Source organism: Kogia breviceps, chromosome 10 (assembly GCF_026419965.1).
Source record: "Kogia breviceps isolate mKogBre1 chromosome 10, mKogBre1 haplotype 1, whole genome shotgun sequence".
Lineage (NCBI taxonomy): Eukaryota > Metazoa > Chordata > Mammalia > Artiodactyla > Physeteridae > Kogia > Kogia breviceps.
This window is the reverse complement of record NC_081319.1, coordinates 27,302,480-27,322,792: the sequence shown is the minus strand read 5'-3', so window position 1 is coordinate 27,322,792 and position 20,313 is coordinate 27,302,480. Positions and strand designations below refer to the sequence as shown.

Below are 20,313 nucleotides of genomic sequence, written 5' to 3'. Positions count from 1 at the left end.
AAAATAAAGGTGCCATGAGCTTGTTTTTGAAGTGTGTGTGCGTGTGTGTGTGTGTGTGTGTGTGTGTAAAATTTTCTTTAAGTGGCACAAATACTTATTAGTTGGGGATATAATAGTTGCCCAAAGGCAGGGCACGGACCAAATGACCTCTATGTTCTGGATAATCTGCTGAGGAGGTGCTAAATTTAGAGTAGTACATTCTGAAGCCTTATTGATGTTTATTCCCACATTAAGCAGGATTTTCAAACATAAGAGCCTTTTACACTACCTTTAGCCAGATAACTACATACTGCTTTTAGCCACCAGACTGACCTGACCATAAACTTTGAAGGTGTCCAAAAACAAGATGCAAAACGTTTCAACACAACTGCTTGAGCACGAAAGGGGATTTTCCTGCTTCTTGGAGTCTCTCTTCGGTTTCTCTTCCAGTAGAATTCCTTTCCACGTGTACAAATCCTGAGACACTTCTTTCCATAGAGAGGAAGGCTGAACACCAAGCTCCACCCTGTGCTCATCCTCCCCCACACCCCGAGCCCCATTTTTAAATTTTGAACGTAGGGTGAGTACCTCACCCTGTCCCAGTCCTGATACTTAGACTTGAGTGAAGGGTCCATTGTAGCCTCTTAACTAGTACCTCTCATGTTCAGCCTAGATTTTCCCATCTCTAAAACAAGAATAACTGAAATGCCCTTATGGAACTGTTTAGAGGATGGAATGAGATGGCATATGTAAAGCATGTAACATACTTGACACAGAGTCAGTGCTCAAGAAATGCCACTAGCATGATTACTGTTAACAATAACACAAATGGTAGAACAGTAAGAATAGGAGATAATGCTTAGGCTCCCAATCCTCAACGGGGAGACATCCCAACCCTAGAGCAATCCCATCTACTGGGAGACTCAGACATCTAAATGAACAGTCACCATTCAATGAACTGTCATAATAAAGGTTTACACGTGGCAAGAAGAAAGCACAAAGTGGGGAGGATGAGCTCAGCTCTTAGAGAAGGGGTTTTCAGTTGAGGACTGAAGGCTGAGTAAGAGAGTTTGCTAAGTGGAGAAGAGGAGAAAGGTCATTCCACATTGAATCACTAGTGGGTACAAAGGCACTGAGGTTGGAAAGGGCCTGGGATATTCAGAGGGAGACATTCTGTAGAGCTGAAACGGAGAGCTCTGGTAGGAAAGTTGTGGGAGGTAAGGCAAATAAGGAAGGATATGATCTGTGGATTAAGAGCCTTGAATATCATTCTAAAGCAGTGAGATTTTGTTCTGGGGACACTGGGGGATTCTACTGAAGGATTTTGAGGCTCCGTTATGAGATGTTCATATATGAGGTTTAGAATGATGATTACATGCAGGATGGACAGGAGACAGGGATACCCATTAGGAGGCTATTGTAAGATCCAGGCGTGGAAGATGAGGGGCCTGAATCAAAGCACTAGCAGTGGTGCTGGAAACCAGTAAAGGGCTCTGACCCTCATTTGGGAGGCAGAATCGAGAAGCAGGCGGCAGACTGAGTGTGGAGTGTTCTCGGGAGGAAGGAGAAATTGACAATGACTGGGAGGTTTCATCCACAGTAACTGTGTGGAGGCCACGTGAGGAGGAGTCTGTAGGTGTGTGTACTCGGCAGGAGGAGGACGATAAGGAGTAAGATTTGGAACACATCCAACCTGAAATGCAGGGGACTCGCCACGTGGAAATGCTGGACAGACAGATGGAAATGTAAGTCTGGGACTCAGAAGAAAGGTGAGGCTGGAGTTTGAGTACTGACTGGAGGACAGGAAACACATGTACTGTCTCTAGGACACTTGCCCTGAGAAAGAAAGGTTGAGGACCCTAGCAGGTGATTATCCTCATCTTCCTGAGAAGATAAAGTTCTCAGTTTTATCTTTCCATGGCCCTTAATGATCAGTGCACTTCCGGTGTGGGACTTTGGCCCGGTCCCCCAGCACATGTCCCCAGAGTTTCCTTACCCTGGCTATTTGGTCTGCCATCTGGAGACGTCCATCCAGCTCTCGTCTGATCTGGGCTGCTTGCTCATCTGGATTGTCCAGCTGCACAAAAGCACAAATGTGGAGACTTTCAGTTGGGGTGACAAAAGCCAAGGAACCCATGACTTTACACCCAGACTACTCTGCCCCCACAGACCTATTCCACTAAAACGTAAGAATCGTGTGACACACAAATCCAGTTTGAGGGAAATCCCGAGTTAAATCCTTTTAAGGAGAATGTGATGTGATAGGCAGGCTGTTGCTAAGAAAGACATCTAAATGCACTTGAATAAGAACCACCTCTGAACTTCTAGGCAGCAGTGCTTCTAATGAGGGCCTGATGTAGCACTTCTGTTGTGGGGTCCAGCGAAGAAGTGTTTATAGGGCAGACATACAAGGAAGGAGATGGTAATATAACTGTTAGTATCGTACTGAGCAGATATAGTCTGCATCCATAGCGCCTACACGGCATATATCCTGCTGCTCTCCCACCCCTGGACCGTGGATGATTAGTTAATTATTGCATCCTTTCTCTCTGAGCCCTGAGACCTTTTCAACCAGTACTCCAGACGGCTGCTACCTCTCAGTTGGTGTTTATATCTTATATACACTACTAGGTATAAAACAGGTAACTAATGAAAACCTACTGTATAACAAAGGGAACTCTACTCAATGCTCTGTGGTGACCTAAATGCGAAGGAAATCCAAAAAGGAGGGGATATATATATATATATATATATATATATATATATATATATACGTATAGCTGATTCACTCTGCTGTACAGCAGAAACGAACTCAGCATTGTAAAGCAACTATACTCTAATAAAAATTAATTTTAAAAATCAAGCAGTAGGGCTTCCCTGGTGGCGCAGTGGTTGAGAATCCGCCTGCCGTTGCAGGGGACACGGGTTCGTGCCCCGGTCCGGGAAGATCCCACATGCCGCGGAGCGGCTGGGCCTGTGAGCCATGGCCGCTGAGCCTGTGCTCCGCAACGGGAGAGGCCACAACAGTGAGAGGCCCTCGTACCGCAAAAAAAAAAAAAAAAAAATCAAGCAGTAAAGTGGAAGTAGGTGCAAGCCTCCTTCTCCTAACTAATTAAATACATGCATTAGAAACTACACAGAGTATGCTTCAAGGGGAGGGCATCCGTAATCTGCTTGTGAAATTTGCAGTTAGATAGTTACCCACTCAGGTGATTTTTGCCACATCTACATTAAATTTGCATCTGGCTTTAAAAAAAAAAAAAAGAAATCTATCTTTGTCTTCTCTGATGGGTAGACAATTCCCTAACTTCTCTAGTGTCAGTTTTCCCATCCAGAGAATGAAGGGGTTGGTTATGTAATCTCCATCATCCCTTTCCCATCTTTCTATAAATCTATGAAAGACATTGATTGGCAAATATTTCTATGAAGGTCCATATAATTAACACTCTAGGCTTCGAGGGCCATAAGATCTCTGTTGCAATGACTCAAATCTTCCAATGTGGTGTGAAAACGGACACAGACAACACGTAAATGAATGACCACTGCTGTGTTCCAAGAAAATTTTATGTACAACAGGTGGCGGGCCATAGTTACTGATCCCTGCTCTAGGAATTGAAGTTCTCTCTTTACTTCCAAGCAAGCCTACCATTATACTTCAAGCTGTAATTGAGTCTGCTTTGTTCAGTAATTGATAAATTATTTTATTCACAGAAAAGTTTAATAAGTAGGGAACAGCGACATTCAAATGGGATGTGCTCTACTCTTCTTTTCAGAACAGATTAACTCACAACAAAAAGTAGATAAAGAAATATGTGAGTCTTCTAAGTCCCTTTCTCTTAAAAGCCATTTTTATTCAGAAATCTGAAAAGTATGAAATTTTATTAGAAATCTGAAAGTGAAAACCCAGCTCCATGCTTAAAAAAGAATCTAATCTATGCTATGAAATGGTATAGAAAATAAGTTATTTCTAATATGATGTAAATAAGAACACCGGACAATTTATGGTCATATTTTTGAAGCTCCATGAATAGTCTTCTTGGGTTTGTTATACAAAACACAAAAACCTATTTGGCTTTGGGCTTCCCTGGTGGCGCAGTGGTTGAGAGTCCGCCTGCCGATGCAGGGAACACGGGTTCGTGCCCCGGTCCGGGAAGATCCCACGTGCCGCGGAGTGGATGGGCCCGTGAGCCATGGCCGCTGAGACTGCGCGTCCGGAGCTTGTGCTCCGCAACGGGAGAGGCCACAACAGTGAGAGGCCTGCGTACACACACACACACACACACACAATCTATCTGGCTTTATGCTCTGCTTTTTTTTTTTTTTTTTTTTGCGGTACGCAGGCCCCTCACCGCTGCGGCCTCTCCCGCTGCGGATCACAGGCTCCGGACGCTCAGTATGCTCTGCATTTTTATCACCCTGTTCAATTCAGGAGTTGCCTTATCTTCTCTTTCCCACAGTTTTGATGAGGAGGACTATTTTCTAGATCATAAAGATGGGATTGTAACTTTTGGTCATATATTCTAAAGTAGCATTTCCAAATGGGTGTTCTGCTGAACAACACCCTTATTAGAGACTCCAGAAGAAAGGATCCAGAAGGGCTCCAAAAGAATGGCTAGATAAGTTTGGAAAATGCTGTGTCGAAATGCACAAAATGTCTGAGAAGCTCAGCAGTAAGGAAATCTGTCAGATTTTGACAAACTAAACTATTATTTGTTTTTGTTTTTTTTTTTTTGTTTTTGCGTTATCCGTGCCTCTCACTGTTGTGGCCTCTCCCGTTGCGGAGCACAGTCTCAGCGGCCATGGCTCACGGGCCCAGCCGCTCCGCGGCATGTGGGATCTTCCCGGACCGGGGCACGAACCCGTGTCCCCTGCATCGGCAGGTGGACTCTCAACCACTGCGCCACCAGGGAAGCCCCTTACTCAACTATTATTTAACTTAAGTTTTTATTTTTTTCATAACGCCCAGAGAACATGAGTTGGAAATCCTGTTCTAAATAAATCAGGAGAACCACTGGAGAGCGGTCACACCACTAACCAGTGGTCCCTCCATTACCACTTGCCAACAGGCACACATGGGAAACATGGTATCCTCAGTGTTGGCTTTAAGCTCGAATGAACTTATTCTATTCTATTCCCTTGGAAGCCCAAGACTTCTTCATACCCATGTGCAAACCCACTGGGAACACTCAGAAATATCTTGTTCAAAATACATATGCAAAGAAAACATCTGACTACTTCACTAAGAAGAAGCAAAATGATTCGGTTAGGGGCTAAAGTTGGGGGGTTCTGTCAGAAGATACGGTGCTCAGAGGTTAAAACTGAAAAGAAAAAACAACCCAACAGAACCATTCCCATTATGAAATTTCTCAGAGGTATCTGAATTCTCCCACTGGCCTCACCAAATACAGTTAGAAACAGCAGAGGATGCCAGCAGTGAAGATGAGCAGGCTAGTTCTACACAAAGCTTCATTCATTGGTTCACTTATTTATTCACCAAATTTTTATAGAATGTCTTGCTATGCATGTTACTGGAATACAGAAAGGAACAAGACAGACCGAGTTCCTGCCTCCATGGAACTTAAATCTAACAAGAACAGGTATGGCTATTTGAATAATCTGGGCACAAAACAGAGGGGATTAGCATTTATTGATGCCTATTTCAAGACCAGGGACTGTATGACCTATATTAAAGCCTTCTCTAAGGGGTCCCAAGAAATAGATGTTAATGTGCATTCTCCCAGGAAAAGGATTCTGGGGTCAAAGAAACACTGCTCTTTCCTGAAAATTTATAATACATATTAGCATAATTAATATTCGAAGAAATTCTAGAGTAAATCAGCCTGCTTAACTGTGTTTAACTTTGTCTTTGACACAATTTTTTCACTGAAAACAAGTATTTCACAGAGCAGTTTGAGAAATTCCCAAGTAAAACAACTTTATGACGTATGTACCGCTATTATTCCCATTTTATAGACGAGGACACCAAGTCTCTATAAGGTTCAGGATTGTGGTAAAGTGGCATGAGCCGTTTGAAATGGGAGTTGGCTCTGCCTCAGACTGGAACTCTTGTTCTGCTTTACGTTGACTTTCTTATTTAGTGTATTGTTTTGGTTTTCTAATTGGCCCTAACAACTAACTCCACACTCCTATGTGGTCCAATTTAATACAAAGAGCCACCACTGAGGGGCAGAGAAATGTCTACCGTCCATTTCCTATCATGACTGATTTCTTCTGGGGAGGCTGTTGCAGTGCCAGAGCCCTCCCTAAGAAATAACAGTAATGGGTATGTTCTTATCCTGGCTTTGCCACTTAGTAGCTGTGTGACCTTGGGCAAGTTACTTAACCTCTCTGTGCTCAGGCCTCCTGATCTGAATAATCAGTATAATAAGTCTACCCTAAGGCTGTCATGAGGATTCACTGAGACCACAGATATAAAGCTTTCAGCCCAGTGCTTGGCATGCAGCAAACCCTCAGGAAACAGTGGCTGCTCTTTGCGTTTTTAGAACAGCCCACGCTGGCTGTATTTCGGACACGGTCCACAATGGGGCATCAAAGATTCAGGTGAGAAAGTGTCAGATGGGCTAGTGTCCCTCCCTGGTGTGGATGTGGGGTCTTGGTGTGACAGTCTGTGTCCGGAGAGGAAGGTGATGGGGGCTTCCATCTCTGGATGAGTTTCTTTGGCTTCTCAGTGTATCCTACTTTCTCCAGGGTCAAGTCCTTTGCTCCGTTAGACTTTAATTAGCAGGAGTGACCAGAAGGCGGATGCTGCTGCCTGAGAGCTAATGATCTGAAGGGAAGATGGAAACAGAAATGCAACCGAAGCTCCCTAAAATATCCTGGTGTAAGAGAGAAGGCCATCCTCCATCAAAAGCCTTGACAGCCGCGCTCTATGAAAGCCCCCAAAATAAAGAGAAATCAAGTAATTACCTTTCAACTGCTGCAAAGAAAAGGCCAGAGATTGAGCTTCCATGGAAACGAGGTTCTGTTTACCTCACTGGTCTTTTCCACTAAGATACGCTGGCTAACCAGGCCAAGGGCAAACTTTCCCAGTGACAGCTCATTAGGGTTAAAATATGTACATGTGCAAGAAGGCTTTTCACCTAATTAGCCAAATAATCTTCCTACTAGCGGAGGTCAAACAGAGGCACTGTGGTTGTTTTGATTTGCCAGTCAAGCAAAGGGAACTATTTCCTTGGGCTCTTCTTTTAAAGTGATGGAGAACTCAGCTCAGTGCTGGGTAAGCGCAGACAGGTATCGCCTAAGCCACAGGTTCAAGCCCATCCCGAGGTCTGGGATTCTCTCCACTGACAGCTGTGTCCCTTCAGTCAGTGTGGACATGAGAACCCAGACCAGCATCGCTGTCGGGCTCGTTTGCCCTGGCAGGAGCACCACGTGGTAGAGGACCCTGTATGGGGGAGTCTGCACCCAGCTATCCCACTCCCTGGTTGCAGGACCTCATTATGTCTCTTAACCTCTTTGAGCCCCGGTTTCTTCGACTGTAGAGGGGGGACCATTTTCATCTTGCATGGCTACTGAGAAGACTGAAAGAGACCACGTGTTTCAAAGGAAGTCAGGCCAACTTGGGTCCAAATCTTGGCTCTGCAATTTCCTTACTCAAAGGGATCACACAGGTGGCTGAAACTCTCTAAGCCTCGGTTTTCTTGTCTGTAAAACGGGGGAGAACATAAAAGACCTAACTCAGTGTGTTGATAGAAGGACGGAGCAGGACGATTATGTAGGCACAGCACCTAGCGTGGTGCTGGCACATAGTAGGTCCTATAGCTTAGCAACTAGTTTCTAGAATTATCCCTCTTGAGGGTGGGCATTCATCAGATGTTCACGGCCCTCCCTGCCCTTTTAAATTTATGAAAGAAACCAGGGGAGACCTGGTGTGGACGGGAGGTGCCTGTGTGCTGGTCACGAGTTGCCCTTAGCTGGCAGATCTCGGGCCAAGGTCACGACCTCTCTGTCCACAACCCCTTCATGTGACAAATGACAGACCCTAAGGGATTATGTTCCAGGAGTCTCTGAAAAGCCTAGACGAGCATTTCTCAAAGTTATATTCTGGGGAAGCCTGATCCCACAGATCCTCTATGAGAAAGGGTGCTGTGGCCAAATAAAGTCTTCTCCCTCTCTCCCCTTCCTGGAGAAGCCACAAGACACATCAGTGAGAAATCCTACACAAAGGCAAGCTTGTGTGGGCCCATATCTCCCAAACTTACCTGACTGACCACGTGGGTAATAACGTCTGAACACCCCAGCATACTTTGGGCTACGCTCACCAAGGCAATTCTCTCACGTGCTTCACTTCTCTCATGTCCATGGACAGAATTTTGGGGGGAGAGAAGGAGGCACGTAGGAATCGACCCCACTACGCAAATAGGTCTATATCTCAGTGAAAAGGGAATGCCCATCCGGGAACACCCTGTCTGACCTCGGGGGTGAAAGAGCCATCATCCCAGGGCCCAGGCATGCAGCCTCGTCATTAACCCCAAAGCCCTGGGCCGTGTCAGTGCGCCTGGGTACTGGCTTTCCCTAGGGATGCCTCAGTTCTCTGGGGCTTACACATTATGAGGCTGGGGAGGCGATTCCAACTCTGGACCCGTCCAAAGTCATCACTGTTACTACCACCAGGTAGCCTGTGATCAAGCAGAGAGAGGACCTGATTCAAATATGCAGAAAATTGAAATAAACAGGCAGATTACTTGATGCATTGTTTGAGTAACTGTTCTGCTTTCTGAACAAGTCTCTAGGCCTCAGCCTCAAAGCAAATGGACCGAGTTCAGCCTCGGGACTCTACTGACATGATCCAGGACTGTGGCTGGAAGGAGATTTAGAGGTGCCGCAGTGACCTCAGGTTGGGGTGGAGGCCCTGCTGAGCTCTGTGGCCTGTCGGACACTACCTCCCCACTCAGTCCGCTGCACAGGGCCCTCCACTGGGGCTTCTGGAAGGGTTTGCTTTCTCCTGCTGCCAGATCTTTGTACACACCCTGTCCCCCACACGTGGAACGCTCTCCTTTGTCAACCCCATTGGCCGGTAGCCCTAACCTCCTTCGGCCTTCAGCTTTGCAGCAAAGTCTTTTCTGACCCCTCCAGACTCGGCCAGTTTCTCCTGTCATATGTCCTCCCGGCACTGTGCACCTCTCCTTTATTAGCGTTTATTGCAATTTTAATTTTACATCCCCTCATGTGATTGTGTGATGTCTACCTACCAGACTGTAAGCTCTGTGAGGGCAGGTGCATGTGATTTCGCTCACCTCTGCATCCCCGGCACCTAGCCTAGCACCAAATACAGAGTGGGCTCTGATGACTGCCTGGCCAACTAAAGGACTGAGTTAATTAACTGTGACCCAGAAGGAAAGCGACCCATCCGCAGTAACACCATCATCAGTGAGACGGCTGGGACCAGGTTCTCAACCTGCTCACTTCTATGCTATGTCTTGCTGCTTAGCAGCGGTGTCCCGGGAAGTGCCAGTGACCGCAGAAATAGGTAAAGACTGAACTTGGCTGGCCTATAACCAGTCACATCACTGATACAGCATCCTTAATTCCAGACTACGGGGGACTGAGGCAGGTGGGCCTGTCAGCAGCTGCGGTGCAAGCCACCTGCTGACCTGGGTCGAGCTCCATCTGTTCCCCTTGTTTCCTCTCTACTTCCCAGCCTGGTCCCTCAGTGCCCAGGGATTCGTGTCTGAGCAGGAGGTGCGACTGCAGAGGAGGGTAGAGGCGCCTCCCATAAAGCACTCTCATCAGTGGCGTGGCATGGCCCCCCTTTCCTCCAAAGCCCTGTGTTTTTTTGTAGTTCTTTAATTTATTTGGCTGCTCCAGGTCTTACCTGCAGCATGTGGAATCGTTTTAGTTGCAGCATGCGGGACCTAGCTCCCTGACCAGGAATCGAACCTGGGACCCCTGCACTGGGAGCATGCAGTCTTAACCACTGGAACCCCAGGGAAGTCCACCATGCCCTGTGTTTTTTATCCTCCTTCAGGGACAAACTGCTCCAGCCAATGGTGCCTTCCTGGTGCACTGCAGTCTGGAAAGTTACAGCTGGGACGGTGTCAGTTCCCAATCAGGAGATGTAGGTCCCCGAGTTCCAGCCTCAAGAAGGCACTGAACTTTGGATGTTGGCTACGTTACTGCATTCAGTGCCTGGCTGCCGCTTCCAAACTCCTGTCCTGCCATCTCTTACAGCCTGTCTCTCCTTTGTCCACCTCTAAGGTGGAGGCTGTAGAAGAGCGTCAGACCTCTCTTGTCTAGGATCAATTGTTGCCTTTCCACTTTGAAGCCGAGCAACATTGAACAAGTTATTAGATCTCTCCACGTCTTCACTTTTAATTTTTTCAACTCTCTCAACTCTACAGCGGGAATGATAATGAGAATACCTCCCTCGTAGGATTGATAAGAGGTTAAATGAGATGGTATGTGTATGATGCTTAGCAGGGTGCCTGGCATGTAGTCACTTTCCAAAAATAGCAGCTATCAGCACATGGCATTCTGGAGCACAAATTCTTCATCCTTACACAAATTCTGATTCTAATAACACTTCAAGTGGCAGAACAGTTTTCCCCTGCTTTCAGGTAGGAAACCAAGCTTTAAAAGATGTAGTTTGCCAGTAGTTTCAGAGGTAGCTGACCCTGCACAGAGGGGACAATCCTGAGAAAACAGAGCAGTGATTTTAGAATCAAAAAACCTTAAGATCAAACCCTACCTTTGTCACATACTCACTGTGTGACCAGGGCCAGGGAACTCTACCTCTCTGAGCATCTATACCTGAAGCTCTAAAATAATACCCTCAGAGGACTACTGTAATGATAATCCTAACAGACATTTCCACACTCTAGGGGTTCGACATATTGTAGGTTTACTATTACTTCTATTATTATCACTGGGAATGAATCTGATGAAATCTGCAGCCGTGCCTCTGATGTAAGTCTTTACTGGGGCTCTTTTCCGAGGTTATTTGTGGAGTTTGATGTCCTGTGCACACACAATTATATTCTGTTTTTATAAAGCTCAACCAAGGAGATACCACCCCATTTGTGGAAGAGTTAAAATAAGATCACTAGTGCCTTTCTTTACCATGCCTTATTTCCTCTCCAAGAGAAGACCTTGAATAGGTCAAAGTCTCCATTCTGAAGGAGGCACTTCTCCCTGATTGCAAAAGGCAAGGTTTAGCTCTCAGAGTTTGCCAGCCAATGAGAACATCCTCTGCATCCGAGTCACCCATTTTATGTCTTCACTGGCTTCTGGCAATGCAGTAAATATAACCCAAGAGCTCCAAATGCAGTAACTCTCGGAGTGAGCAGCAAATAAATATATAAAAATATCCTGGATGGAAAACCAATCCATTCCTTTATGATCCTGCAGTGCTCAACCAGCCTTCCCCCATCCCCACCCGAGTCCTGCAATGACCTCCCCTCTGCTTTCCACCATTTCAAACCTGACATACCATCTGCATATGGACTGGTTTCAGACATGCTTTCTTTAGGGAAGCCCTCCTTGATTGCTTTGGCCATGTACCAGCTTGCTCTTGTAGGCAGCACTGGCCAGTCTAGTATCTCAACCTCCTCTGTGTCACATGTTTCAGATTTCCCTTCCTGCCAGAATAGCTATAGGGCACAATGGTCAGGAACCTAGGGAACTAGAAACAGACCTGGGCTCAAATCTTTGCTCTGCCATTTACCAGCTCTGTGACACTGGGCAATATACTCCCCGTGTCTGCTGCTTCATCTGCAAAATGGGAGTCCTAATAGTAACAATGCCAACAGCAGAGGCTTGTCATGAGAATAAAAGAAGACAGTACTCATAAGGCACTTAGCGTGATGCCTTGAATATGATGTAGGGCCAAACAGTCAAGGATATGATTTAGTACTGTTGAGGCCAGAGACTATGGCTTTTACCCAGCATGAAGGACACAGCTCTGCCTTTTATGGATCATCTTAATGGTCTTCACAGCTGGGGCTGGGAGATGGTCCAATTCACCCGCACTATCCTGAAGACACAGAACCTTAAGCCACTCAGAGAAGAGAATGGGCACTGTCTTTCAGAGTGGGAGTGTGGCCGCTGAAGCTCAGGGTATGGAAGAAGCAGGTGGTTCTGTGCTTGGGACTCGTTTGATTTATTCCTTCTTAACTCTGAAGTCACATCTTCAATATCTCTTGAATCCATCTATTCTGTTTATCCACTTTCCTAGGGGAGGCTGCCACTGTCTCCATGATGGAGCGCTGACCCGTTTACCGGCATCCTCTCTGACACAGCAGTTCTCAACCTGGCTGTACATTAGAATCATCTGGGGTACATGAAAGACAATCCTGATACCCAGACTGCATCCAGACCAACTAAATCAGACATTTGGGTTGGGGCCCAGGCGTCAGTTTTTGTTTGTTTGTTCTAACTGTTCAGGTGATTCCAATGTGCAGTGAAGATTGAGAACTTTTACTAAAAGTCAGTGGTTCTCAAATTATGGTGAGACTCGAGCAGAGAACTTGTTAAAACACACAGTTGTGGGCCTCAACCCTGGAGAGTTTTGATTCAGTAGGTCTGGGGTGAGAACCAAGAATTTGCCCTTCCTGGGTGATGCTGATGCTGAGAACCATACTCTGAGCGCAAGGACAGAATCCACGCTCCATGGTGCACTCTGCTCATCTTTCTGGAATGTGCGTATGCTCACGGTACTCTCCTGCTTAAGACCCTACAATAATGTTCCATTTTCCGTGGCAACAGGAGTCCAAGATCCTTATCAAAGCTGACTATACTACAAAGCTACAGTCATCAAAACAGGATGGTACTGGCACAAAAACAGAAATATAGATCAATAGAACAGGATACAAAGCCCATAAATAAACCCACACAACTATGGTCAGTTAATCTACGACAAAGGAGGCAAGACTATAAATGGAGAACAGACAGTCTCTTCAGTAAGTGGTGCTGGGAAAACTGGACAGCTAGTTTCATGTAAAAGAATGAAATAAGAACATTCTTTAACACCACACACAAAAATAAACTCAAAATGGATTAAAGACCTAAATGTAAGACCTGATACTATAAAACTCTTAGAGGAAAGCATAGGAAGAACACTCTGACATAAACTGCAGCAATATTTCTTTCAATCAGTCTCCTAGAGTAATAGAAATAACAAAAATAAACAAATGGGACATAATCAAACTCAAAAGCTTCTGCACAGCAAAGGAAACTATAAACAAAACGAAAAGACAACACATAGAATGGGAGAAAATATATGCAAATGATGTGATTGACAAGGGATTAATCTCCAAAATCTACATACAGCTCATTCAGCTCATTATAAAAAACAACAACAAAAACACAATCCAATCAAAAATGGGCAGAAGACCTAAACAGACATTTCTCTAAAGAAGACATACAGATGGCCAAGAGGCACGTGAAAAGATGCTCAACATCGCTAATAAGTAGAGAAATGCAAATCCAGACTACAATGAGGTATCACCTCATACCAGTCAAAGTGGCCATCATCAAAAAGTCTACAAACAATAAATGCTGGAGAGGATATACAGAAAAGGGAATCCTCCTACACTGTTGGTGGGAATGTATATTGGTACAGCCACTATGGAGAACAGTATGGAAGTTCCTTAAGAAACTAAAATAGAGCTACCATATGATCCAGCAATCCCACTCTTGGGCATATATCCAGAGGAAACCATGGTTCAAAAGGATACACGCACTCCTATGTTCCTGCAGCGCTGTTTACGATAGCCAAGACATGGAAGGAACTTAAATGTCCACTGACAGATGAATGGATAAAGAAGATATGGTACATTTATGGAATGGATTATTACTCAGCCATTAAAAAGAAGGAAATAGGGCTTCCCTGGTGGCGCAGTGGTTGAGCGTCTGTGTGCCGATTCAGGGGACACGGGGTCGTGCCTCGGTCTGGGAGGATCCCACATGCCACGGAGCGGCTAGGCCCGTGAGACATGGCTTCTGAGCCTGTGCTCCACAACGGGAGAGGCCACAACAGTGAGAGGCCCGTGTACCACAAAAAAAAAAAAAAAAAAAAAAAAAGAAGGAAATAATGCCATTTGCAGCAACATGGATGGACCTGGAGATTATCATACTAAGTGAAGTAAGTCAGACGAAGACAAATATCATATGATATTGCTTATATGCAGAATCTAAAAAAAAAAAATACAAATGAACTTACTTACAAAACAGAAATAGACTCACAGACTTAGAAAACAGATTTATGGTTACCAAAGGGGAAACGTTGGGGGGTATAAATTGGGATTTGGGGATTGACATATACTCATTACTATTTTTAAAATAGATAACCATCAAGGACCTACTGTATAGCACGGGGAACTGTGCTCAATATTCTGTAATAACCTACATGGGAGAAGAATTCAAAAAAAAAAAAAATAGGGCTTCCCTGGTGGCGCAGTGGTTGAGAGTTCGCCTGCTGATGCAGGGGACATGGGTTCGTGCCCCGGTCCGGGAAGATCCCACATGCTGCGGAGCAGCTGGGCCTGTGAGCCATGGCCACTGAGCCTGTGTGTCTGGAGCCTGTACTCTGCAACGGAAGAGGCCACAACAGTGAGAGGCCCGTGTACCGCAAAAAAAAATAAAAAATAAATAAAAATAAAAATAGATACATGTATACGTATAACTGAATCACTTTGCTGTACACCTAAAACTAACACAACATTGTTAATCAACTATACTCCAATATAAAATAAAAATTAAAAAAAGAAACCTGAGGGAGCATTGCCATCTGGCTCCTGCCCAGCTTTCCAGCCTTTTCTCCCGCTGCTTTGTCTTGCCCTCCAGACCCAGGTCGTCCTGCGATGCTTCTAGGTTCCCAAATGTGACATATTTGTTCGTAGCCCCAGGCCACTGCTCCTGCTCTGCCTTCCTCTGCCATCTTCATCTCACTGACACTTACTCATTAACCCAACTTCCAGCAGCCTCAACGTTGCTTCCTTGGGATTCTTCTTGGCCCCAGCCAAGGTCACTTCCTCAAGGTCCCGACAACATCTTGAACCTCCTCTTTTATCACTCTCATTACATGTGCATTATTTGCTCCAGTTCCTCTTCTCTGAAAGACTATAAATGCTTTGATGACAGGGACCATGTCTGTCCAGTTCCCTATAAAATCTCCAGAGACTGATGCATGGTAGGTGTGTAAGAAGTATTTGCAGAATTAACTTTGAGATGGAGATAATAATGTCCACTTGGCAGGGTAGTTTTGATGAATTAATGAGACAAGTTTATTGAAGCACTTAGTGTGGTGTCTGACACTTAATAGGTGCTCAAATCATGACCTAAATAGAGATCTGAATGCACATGGTTTAAACTTACTGAATCCTTGTTGAATGTATAACTGAAATTGTTAAGGGACAGAATAACTGACTAAGGTGGTGTCAGTAACAGAGGTTTGAACCAATTAAGCCCTGGGAGCACAGTTTCCTCATCTGGAAGCTGGGAGTATTAATACTCAGCTCACCATTTAAAAAATATTCATTAAACACCTGTCTTATATCAGGCATTGTACTAGGAGATGTGAAAGTAGAACAAACATAGAACTAGTCTTCTATGAGTTTATGGTCCACATGAGAGCCAACATATATTGAATATTGAGTATATACTACAGCCTGGCATCGTACTGAATTTTCATTCATTGTCATGTTTAATCCTTGAGATTATTACTATCACTCTTACAGTCAACACCATTTTACAGATGAGAAAACTGAGGCTCAGAGCGATCACAGTAACATCTCAAAGAAGTGGGAGAACTGGGATATGAATTCAGTTCTGTCTGAATCCAGAGTGTAAGCTTTTAACCAGCTTGCTATCACAACACTCAGTGGGGATAACCTCCACGATTTTTTCAAAACCAAAAAAGAAGGGTTACCCTCCAATTAGTAAACTACTACACAAATGTAAATTATTTTTATTGTCATTAACTTTGAATTTAGTTTTTACTAATTTCTGAAATTCTGTTCAGGATTTGATGAAAAATGATCACTTCAAAATGAGCCAGAAGAGATTTTGACATGAATATGATAGGAAAGAAAATGACTTTTTGAGCTGTTGAATCATTTTGATATCTCAAAAGCTTTGAATCATAGTGAAAAGCAATTTATAACTGGCAAAGATAATGCACTCAACAGGAAATCCAGAAAACATCCAATGATACCTAAAATACCTCTATACACTAATAAAATCAAATGCTTTTGCTAAAAATGCCCACTATTTTAAGAGGAAGTGAACTTCATTTTCAAACATCGATAATGCAGTATAAAAGTTATTCACAAAGTCAAAATGAAATCCAGTGTTCCAGCTTCTGCAATTATGGATTTAGTGAATACGTATGTACATGCAGGGGAGTGTGTGTGTGTGTGCACCCCGTGTGTGTATGTGCACTTGTATAACAGAGATCTCAAGCAGTAGGAAACATCCAGAGCTCTCAATCGTAGAGCCCGCCAATTAAAATTGAGGTGAAGTAGTATAATTTCCAGGGCATGTAAGAACTGTCACATGCACCTCTCTTTCCTTTGAGTAGAATGTCACAGATACAAGCTATGCTTAATTTCTAGTCCCAGGCTGATCATTATACAAGTTCCTGGTAGAAACTGCGTCTATTCATAAGTCTACCCACATATATCATTATCTCATTTTGCCTGCCCTGAAGAGTGTGTGTCTACCTTGGTGATATGATTGTTCAAAGCCAAAAATATTTATAAAGGGTGTGTTTCACCTCGATTAAGACCTGTCAAAGGAACAGTTAGTTCCTGCTACCAAATCCATAACTAAGTAGATATATTTTTTATTAGTTATTTTAAAAGTGTCTCTGGGCAAGAGGAAGAGGCAGTATTAAAAAGGAGTGAGGTTCCAAACTTTCCAAAAGATGGGAGAAAAGAAATGACCAAAAAACCCCACCCAAATTACACTGTCAGCATTTACTGACAGCTTCCGGCTTGCAATCATCTATATCATGTGCTAAAGATGAGCAAAGGCATCAGGGTATCATCTACACTAACACATGTGATATACTGCTATACTGAAAATATAAGTAAATACTGAAAAAGTAAACTCGAAAAGGGGAACAAATTCATCAGGAGAGCCTAATTTATTCCAGGGTAACAAATTAACCCTGAAATCTCATTGTTGTCTTAAGACAACAATGGTTTAGTCCTTGCTCACCCTATACATGCCCAATGTGGATTATGGGGGACACTGTTCCACAAAGTTACTCAGGGATCCGGGCAGATGGAAGCACCACTATTTTGTGACTCTGCCATCTCAACATGTGGCTTCCAGGCTCACTGTGACAGGGGAACACAGAGCATGGACTACTCATAGCCCATTTGCTGGAACCAGTCACATGGTTCTAACTTAACTGCAAGGGAAGCTAGAAAATGTAAAAGAAGACATAAAATATTTTGTATTGCTGTTTCTGCCACAAAAAGCTACTATGGATTCTAGTTAAAGTGCTTACAATATAAACTCTATCTTGAATATCTGGAAATTGTTTGATTCTCTATTTTATCTGACCTGTGTGGACAATTCTACATTGTTTCAAATTAATGCGACTGAACTTGGTGAAACACAATTAAATTTGCATTGTGAAAGGCAAATATGGCTGTGGTTTAGAGGAGGGAAATTGAAGAAGTACTCTTCTCTGACAGAGAAAACTGCAAATAAACAGTATCTTAACCAGTATAAATTAAAACATTATTGACTGAAATACACAATTCTGGCACTGAAGAGGTTCAAATCAAGATGGCCCTAGGGTCTCATAATCTAATTTATTTCTAATGACTCAAAATCGACAGGCTAGGGCTTCCCTGGTGGCCCAGTGGTTGAGAGTCCGCCTGCCGATGCAGGGGACACGGGTTCGTGTCCAGGTCCGGGAGGATCCCACATGCCGTGGAGCGGCTGGGCCCGTGAGCCATGGCCGCTGAGCCTGCGCATCCGGAGCCTGTGCTCCGCAACGGGAGAGCCCACAACAGTGAGAGGCACGTGTACCGCAAAAAAAAAAAAAAAAAAAAAAATCGACAGGCTAAGAAATACTTTGAGTGGTAGACCACCATCGACACAGATAATTTCTCATCTCTTGAAATTTTATTTGCACTTAAGATGCAAGACTAATCCTCTGTGAAACAGTTTTTAAGATTAGATAGTCCATTTGCTGATGTTGGCCTTTCACATTTGCAAAAACACCTAAGTTGAATTTGCTTAGCAAAGGGATGCTTTTTAGGTCTTTTAGAGAAAAAATTTCTAGCGATTGTAGCAAATTTATCCCCACCTCACAGATTACTGTAAAATCTCAAAGGAAACAAAAATTTAGTCAGGGACCTCATTTAAATACCTTTTAAAAAGGAACAAGGAAAATAAATTCACAATGGGGTTTGTGTTTTTAAAAAGCAATGCCAAATGTATGTATCAAGTCAATGCCCTGTCCTTTTTATGATAGCATTCCTGGACACAGAATTGATTTGCAAGACAACGCCTTTCAGCAAGATGTTTACTGTATTCTAAAGCAGCAGAGTGGAAAAATACATTTTTGAGAAATGGTTTTAACATGAAGCGAAACTCAAATGATTTTCAAGTGAATAGCTCTGCTAGTGCCTGACACAAAGTAGGTGTTCAATATATATTTATTGAGTGATTGCCTACAAATATTTTATCTTCCATGTAACAGGGAACCCTCAGTATTCTGAGCTGAGCTATGTGTTTTTAAATTAAAAAATTATCCTCTATGAGATGACTGGATCAGCTGCCTTGTCATTTTATTTGAGTAAAAAAATGGAGAGGTTGCATAGCACAGTGAAGACAGCCAATATTTTATAACAACTATAAATGGAGTATAACCTTTAAAAATTGTAAATCACTATGTTTTATACGTGAAACTTATGTAATATTGCAAATCAATTATACCTCAATAAATTTTTTTAAATTAAAAAACGGTCTAAATATTCCATTTTCATGACTTGGAGTAAATAATATGTTTTTACAAGTCTACTGCTTTGTTTTCTCTAAAATAAGTACCTTTTTAAAAATTAACAAACAAAAAACGAAAGGGCAAGATCAAAAAGTATAGGGTTTGGAGAAAATGAGATACTTAAATAGATATGAAAATCCTTCAAAAAGTTGAAAGGACTGTACAGAGATTATCATTGTCGTTGTTGATAGGGTTTCACCTCCTTTTCAGTTCTGCGGGTATTTTGCTGATGCTTTAGCAAAATGTGTGCTCCTCCAATTTCTTACTGTGAAATTCTGCCTTAGTGATATTAAATCACGGTGCCACAGGCTCCTGCTGGTTTCAGATGGTGCTTAATGGATTCTGTCTCTACAGTTTGACATGTGCAGTTGAGTTGGAAAATGGCTGATGAAAAAATTCAGAGTCAACATATGCAGCCAGCCTGCACGGAACAAGATAACACCTGGGTGACAGCTTGTGGCTCTGATGTAGGACAGCTGAAAGGGATCCTAGGCAGCTGATAGGAAGTCAGATGGCAGCGCCCAACAAGGAAAAAATTCTGAAAGATTCATAAGCTTCCCTATCGTTAATAATTAATCTCCAAGCCAACAAGCTCTGGCAATTTATACTGGCCAGCACTAGGGAACAGCCAAGGACTGGAGCTATACCTCCCTCTGCAAACCTTTCTGAAGCAATTAAGTTCATGGCAACTTTCAGTTTCTTTTCAGAAAAGCAAGGCTACAGAAAATCAGGAGACAATCTTCAGCATAAACCATGATATTAGCCATCTTAACGTATCAGGATGAAGGTATCAAGTCTCTCCTTAACCACAAGCTCCCGAAGAATGGTTTAGATTTGCTTCTTAACCAGGCAGAAGTGGTTGGGGGGAGGTGTTTTGCTCCCCAGGGGACATTTGGTAAAGCTTGGAGACATTTTTGGTTGCCACAATTGAAGGAGAGAGTGCTACTGGCACCTAGGGTGTAAGAGGCCAAGATTGTTGCTAAACATCCTACAATGCACAGGACAGGCCCGACAACAAAGACTCATCAGGCCCCAAATGGCCATAGTGTGCTGAGGTTGAGAAGCCGTCCTGTAGATGCTGACCTTGAGCAAGCAAGCTGTTTGCCCTGACAGTATTTGATTATGGGGGCAAAGAGAACACAGCTAAACTGACATGGAGGCTTAACTTCATCATGTTAATCCTCTAGCTGTTAAACTCTTCCCAATACGACCAGCCGGGCTGAGATCTGAAATAATTTGAGGAAAGAAAGAGGTAAGAATGGGAATTTTAGCAGTTCAGACTGCGGTTAAAAAAATGTGTTCCAGAAGATGCCAGGCTTGCAAAAGAAATCCCGGCAGGTATTGGTAGAATCCTG

The 20,313-nt window shown here is 43.6% G+C and overlaps 1 protein-coding gene across 29 annotated transcripts in view; it reads right to left on the bottom strand.

Moving 5' to 3' along the window:
* Positions 1-20,313, bottom strand: part of CADPS (calcium dependent secretion activator) — a 795,170-nt gene that overhangs the window by 263,651 nt on the left and 511,206 nt on the right. For all 29 annotated transcript variants that reach the window (XM_067043766.1, XM_067043769.1, XM_067043768.1 and 26 more), the window contains one exon: positions 1,976-2,056. In XM_067043766.1, the coding sequence (XP_066899867.1) occupies positions 1,976-2,056 (81 nt within the window). The remainder of the gene's footprint in view (positions 1-1,975; positions 2,057-20,313) is intronic.